The 6,680-nt window shown below is 35.5% G+C and overlaps 1 protein-coding gene across 1 annotated transcript; it reads left to right on the top strand.

Annotated features, from left to right (window-relative positions):
- The first annotated feature begins 73 nt into the window (after positions 1-73).
- Positions 74-6,426, top strand: LOC124439577 (gastric triacylglycerol lipase-like). Its single transcript, XM_046989839.1, has 7 exons — positions 74-1,293; positions 1,987-2,312; positions 3,271-3,517; positions 4,684-4,839; positions 5,533-5,604; positions 5,790-5,858; positions 6,058-6,426. Exons 1-7 carry the CDS (start codon positions 1,030-1,032, stop codon positions 6,295-6,297), a joined length of 1,374 nt encoding a protein of 457 aa, XP_046845795.1. The 5' UTR covers positions 74-1,029; the 3' UTR covers positions 6,298-6,426.
- Positions 6,427-6,680: the final 254 nt, after the last annotated feature.

Raw genomic sequence — 6,680 nt, 5'->3', positions numbered from 1 at the left:
AAACTTTTACTTTGAAAATTATTTTTGATATTCACTCCCTCCTGATTTAATGTACTACTGTTTGTATAGAAATGACAACGAAAGAAATCAAAAAGCATAACGTTTTCAATTGAAAGAAATTCCATAGCGACTCGTATAGTACTCACACTAAATACGAAAAAAATCGACGGTCAAGGAACATTTGTTATACGTAAATATGGACTCAATCGAAAATGACACTTGACGACATTCTACGCCAATGAAATAGGCGTATTATTTCCAGAGAATGACTAATATCAAAAGGAATCATCCTGGCATAGCAGAATATGACAATTCCACTCGTGTGTTTCACATCTACTATAGATTATTTTTCACAAGCACTAAAGCAGCTTTCATAACCATAGTACTCTATCCATCAACTGCTTGGACTGTTGTACACCCATACATCACCAACTTTTCTTTTTGATCCAAATGAAGTTTGTGTCCAAAATAGTATGCACTTTACGGCACTGGACTCGATAAATTTGCAGTGTTTGCTCTATTTTCTGTGTAGTTTGGTGCAATTTTCTCTGTTATGTTTGCTGCCTTAGGCTTGCATTTCACTATCTTAGGACCATATGTTAAGCCATAGATTATATGTGTTTCACGAGGGAATTTCATGTGATCACATGTGGCTTATGCGTGATTACATGCGTTTTTCATATGGATATTTGTCTCTTATGAGGTTCACGTCTGTGAGAGTGCAACTCACATGTTTTCCACATGGGCTCACATCAGTGAAGTGAAGCATTGATCAATCCAGATATACTTTAAAAACTACTGTTCACTATTGCACGCGACACTTAATATAAAGTACTACTAGGGTAGTTAAAAATGAAAATACCCATTGATAGGAAGACCCTAAACACTGGGTTATTTAAGAATATTTTTTAATCGTGAGAAAATGTCAAATCTCATTTTAACAATATCTGCGTTTTACCCTTTTGGGTGAAAAAAAAACATGGATGAGCCTAGAAAAAACGTGAAGGTCACACTTGCCAAAAAATACGAATGAACCTTGAACTTCACGTTTTGTGCGAATTAAGCTCATCCATCCATCCGCGAATGTCATCATTCCGTAATTGTTCATACGCAATGATCTTCCGCCCGTCCGTTACCGCGTTTTCCCCTACCCACCTCGGTACGATGTTTCGTCTGAAGTTGATTTATATGCTGCAAATGTGCGTCACGATTTTTTCTGGCTTGAAGAGCTCATTTGCTATGAACAAATTTAAGGGACCTATTCCTAAAGACAAAGATGTTTATCGTAATGTGGTGAGTCAATTGTGCCGGTTTATGAGTCATATCTTAAAATTCAATCAGCCGTAGTTTAAGTTCATCAGGTTGATTGTTACCTTCGCTGACTTTGTAATTCGATCAACTGACCACATAAGAACGTAGTTTTTTGTTATGCCCATTGTCACACCGCAAATATATACAAACCAATAATTCCAAACTTGAAGAGCTCATGAAGCTGTTGTTATTGTTATTGTGATCTTAAATGTGAATAATTATTTACATGTGATGATATATCGATACATAGTTAATACATATGATGTTTACATGGCTTATACTATTTATAGCTTTGGATGATATTTGATATGTTAATTATGAATTATTTGATATATGGCGTATGAATTACAAACGATGGAAGCGAAGGCTATCAATAATTTCGATATTATTTATTTACTAATTAAAAGAGGTGCTTATGTGTTAAATGAAATGAAATATACCAAACAGATTTTTGTTTTCATTAGGTTAAAACTTACGACTGCCATAAAGCATATTTAGTCAGTGGGAAATTACCCCACAACGAAAGTTTTACGGAAAAATTCTACAATCGGCGAATTTTCTTATTTCAAAGAACTTTTCTGGCAATTCATTTATTTTTCATAAATTAAGAATAATATGTTTTATCTACAAAATCATATTTTTCTGTGTGGGGATTAATTCATTTTTTGACCGTAGAGTCAATTGATAAAATCCAAAGGATATCCGTGCCAGGAACACTTTGTTTTAACGGCGGACAATTTCATCTTGAATATTCAACGTATTCCTCATGGAATCATACAACGTCAAGATTACAAACGACAGCGAAGGCCAGTTGTGTTTTTGCAGCACGGTTTGTTGGCAGATAGTGCCTGTTGGGTGTGGAATTACTTTCCTCAGAGCAGCCTTGCTTACGTGTTAGCGGATAAAGGATTTGACGTTTGGCTTGGAAATTCTCGTGGTAATCGATACGCGAGGAGGAATCTAAACTTGTCCCCGAATTGCTGTAAATTTTGGCAGTGGTCGTAAGTTACTTGCTTAATATATAGGGATAGCATTGTAGGATATGATAGGATAGGATAGCATTGTCCTGTTATTGAAATTATTTCTTTTACACTTCAAAACAACTGAAAGGTACAGAATAGAAAATGGGCTAACGGCTCACTCAAGGGTTCATAGTGTGCCAAGTTTTCAGCCGACTGCTGTGGCTGCCACGTTGAGAGAGCTTCGGTAGTCATCATGCTTGAGTTATATTAGGGGGGGGGGAGATTTTTACAAGTGGAAATGTTTTAGCTGCTGAAATGTGCGTAAGAGTTCAGTTTTACTGTTCACATTGCTTAAATTAACTGTGTGCATTTGATTAAACTTTTGTACAAACGAAAGTACAAACGATGGATTTTTTTCGGCTCTTTGAAATTGCATTATTTCGGCAGTTTGAATGTGCTTATTTTTACTTTTTATTTTCATTGTGCGTGCAATTTCAATTGTTATTGGCTAAAAGATAACTCTCAATGTTTTGCCTCCTTCAAAACATTGAAAATCTTTGTATATTTGTGACAACTGACAAGATGAAAAGTATCATGCATGGCGGAATCTTTCTCGACGTGAAAGACATTTCAAAAACACGACATTAACGACATATCAAAAAGATGACGTGAACGACATTACAAAAAGACGACATGTGTTTTACAAAGCAGTCAATTTTGGTAAATCTCAGCAAAAATAGCTCCATTCCACTTTGTTTTATGCGTCGTGCACTTCAACGCCTATGATCGAGAATGAGAAATTCGCTCCAGTTAAATAGAACTCAATAGAAGCGAACTACGCATGCACAAAAACTTTGTATAGGTTCACCAATCATCAAATTGTGACCAAGTCAACTTGCCACATTTTTCAAAATTCACTTTTTATGATTAAAGTAAAACAAAATAAAATTGTCATTTACCACAAGTTTCCTTATGATAAAAATTTCTCTCTTACCAGTTTTGATGAAATGGCAAAATATGATTTGCCGTCAACGATCGATTACATTCTACAGAAAACAGGAGAGGAACAGTTGGTGTATATCGGTCATTCCCAGGGCTCGGAAATTGGATTTGGTGCATTTTCGACCGATAAAAATTTGGCAAAAAAGATAAAATTGTTTATTGCTCTCGCTCCAATTACCGTCATTGGCCATATAATGATACGTCCTTTACGATATCTTGCTGAGATCATAACGTCTATTGAGGTTATCATTGTTTTGTTAGTATGAATGCGTTCAATTTCAAATTATAAACAAACATTTTTCCTCTTAATGAAATGCATAAAAAAATTCTCAATTCTGATTGCTTGATCGTAAATTCCAGTACAAAAATAGGAATCACCTGTGCAAATTTCTTTTTAAAATTGCTCCTGATTGGTTAGTCAACAAAGAAGTAATGTAAGAGCCAATCAAAGCAAAACATTCTAAAGCCAGGAAAGTTAAGTATTGTAAACAAAAGCAATTACATGCTATGGTTAGCGTAAGTTTTGGGTAGATTTTCTTAGGCAAACGAGTCTATAGTTCAGCATTTGCAAGGCATTTACGGCCACAACACAAACTGCTAAAAGTATAGATATCTTGTTTCTGCTGCGTGTGTGGAAGCTATGATGTTGCAAAAAAAATACCGACAGAATGAAAAATACGAGCAAGTTTATATTAATTACTTCACTTGCCGGCTGAAATGTACGCGGAATGTTTCATTTACATTATTAATAAGCAATAGTGTAATTGCTCTTGCAATTTGGAAAACAAGCTCTCGTAAGTTTTTCAAAGTCTTCGAATTGCAGTCGTTCTTCGGACTCGAGCAATGACCATTAATATACTTTGAGACATTCCTTGAGAGTGATTGGTTGATTGCAGTGTAGTTTATCGGTAATTGCACTATGAAAATGCGTAATTGCCCAGTAAATGCATTAATTTGAGTGGCTAAAAATCAGTGAAAGCCAGACAAACTTCTTCTCAGTTTAAAAGCAAACATGCGACATCTAAACGAAGATTTCCACAAATGTAATTATGTGAAATTCATGACTTACAAAACAGTGCAAAGAGTATAAACACAACTGCAAGTAATTTTTTCGCAATTGACCCTCCTCCCCGGAATAGATTTTCGACAAATCTCTTGGGAAATAATAACACGAAGTCTTGTATTTTGAAAATTCTATTGTAACACAAATCTGCTGCGATAGTATCATAAGATTATACTATATTGTTTTTAAAAGTTCAGCCATGAAAGTTGATGCAACAAGGCTTTTTGAAACGATAGACAGTTACGAAGCAAAGTAGACGGCGTTTTGCGAATTATAGTTTCGAGTACAAGAATTACGGAAAGACATTGTCCATTATACGATATGTTTCGTTTGTGCTTCTTAAAGGAGGTAGCACCTCAAATCGATGGACCTTTTCTGCTAGGAGATATCTGGAGGACGCAATACGTTTACAAAGGATATTGTAACGGACTGGAAGAGGCAAGATTTTGTTATAAAATTGCGAACTTACTGTTTGGCAATGACCCAACTAACGTTAACTACGTAAGTACAAATAAAGCAAAGATAAGCAATGCTAGCGCAACAATGTTAAAAGTTAATTTTTCCTATTTTTCATTGGTCGAGAGTGCGTCAGATGATAGTGAAGAAATTAAGCTGTTTCCTCGCAAGGAGCTCGAGAGTACGGGCTCTTTTCCACTCATCGCAAAACGTACTCGCAAGCTCGCAGCGAGAACATTTTGCGATGAGTGGAAAAGAGCCTTAAGATGATGAATGATACAAAAATCATGTCCGTCGTCATGTGAAAGTGACCTTAGCCCGACTTTGGTCAGCATCTGATCTCGACAAAAAAAGCGCGGAAATTTTTTCAGAATATTTTTTAATGTTTTATTTATGTACGTCTTGAAAAGTAGATATTTGCTTTATATACGTTGTCGTTGTCGTCTCAGAAAATTGGTATAAGATTAAGCACTTATTGACTGAAATCTCGGGACACTGTGCATTTTTACCCTTGACCGGCACTCAATCAATAGATGACATGCCTGGTTTACATTTTGCTGGCAGGCAGAATGTAAGTCAACCGCTTTTAGACAACACTATAGCAACAACGCTTTAACTCCTTTGAGATTAATCTGCCAGCTAGCGAAATTTAAACAAAGCAAGTCATCTATAAGTGATAACTGTCTGTTTCTAAGTATTGCCTATGTCGTGTTGATTTCTACTTCTCGCTAATTGTAGAGTCGCATTCCAGTGTATCTAAGTAACTTTCCTTCTGGAACCTCTATAAGAAATATCATTCATTTTGCTCAAGTAAGTTACTATACTTACATATACAGAATAGTGAAGCTAAGTATGCTCTTTACTTCTACAATTCAAATATCTTTTGTTTTTAATTAGTATTGGAAAAACAATGAGGTTAACTTTATAAAGAAATGAATAGTTACATTGTTGAATTTTGTTACATTTGGAGACATTTTTATATCTTCTTTCTGCAGTTGATTGAGTCGGGAAAATTTCAAATGTATGATTACGGATTTTTTAAGAACTTCATCAAATATGGACAGGTAAGCTGGAAAAATTACTGTCGTCCCGAGTGTCGCCCCACCTCCGCATTTACCATCAACCATTTTATCGTGAAATTAAAATTGCTTCTGTAACAGATCTTTGTCTTGTCTTTTCATCGATCAAATATGAAATAGGTTGGATATGTTATGTGCATAAACATAAGGGAAGTGAACTTACGTTATTTACCTTTCTATCTAGTGGAAACCACCACAGTACAACGTCACCAACATTCCAGTGCCCATCGCAATTTTCTCGGGCGCTCACGATGGACTATCTGACCCAGTAGATGTCAAACTGTTGCTACCGAAGCTAAAAAAACTCGTTTTCTTTGATGTTCTCCAAGAATTTAATCATGTTGATTTTGTCGTGGGTTTAAACTCGCCAACAGTCTTGTTTCCAAATATTATCGAACTTCTCATCCAATATACTCAAGAATAGACGATGCTTAAACACACGCAATGAGCATTATATTGGTGCAGTCTATATCGTGATTAGCTAAGAGCCCACAAATAATTGTCAATATCTCGCCAATCACACGACTATGAAAATTAACAGGCGATGACGAAATTTATTTTGTTAATTTAATTCCGACAAACAATTTAGTAAGTGTTAATACTAAATTGGTCTTCTCTGGAAGCAAGAATTCGTTACTGAACGAACACATTACTAATTCAAGCACACACGTAATCAGATCAATGCAGCTTAATCATAAGCTACCATTTTAACAGAATGAGATAACATTCGTAATAGTCAGATTTAGACTTGGGGATAAGTCATTCATTCGAAGAATTATATAGAAGTGGAACAATCCGGGGAGTGCA

This window comes from Xenia sp. Carnegie-2017, unplaced genomic scaffold (assembly GCF_021976095.1).
Source record: "Xenia sp. Carnegie-2017 unplaced genomic scaffold, XeniaSp_v1 HiC_scaffold_19, whole genome shotgun sequence".
Classification (NCBI taxonomy): Eukaryota; Metazoa; Cnidaria; class Anthozoa; order Malacalcyonacea; family Xeniidae; genus Xenia; species Xenia sp. Carnegie-2017.
The sequence above is the reverse complement of the archived record's forward strand: the minus strand, read 5'-3'. Positions and strand labels throughout refer to the sequence as shown.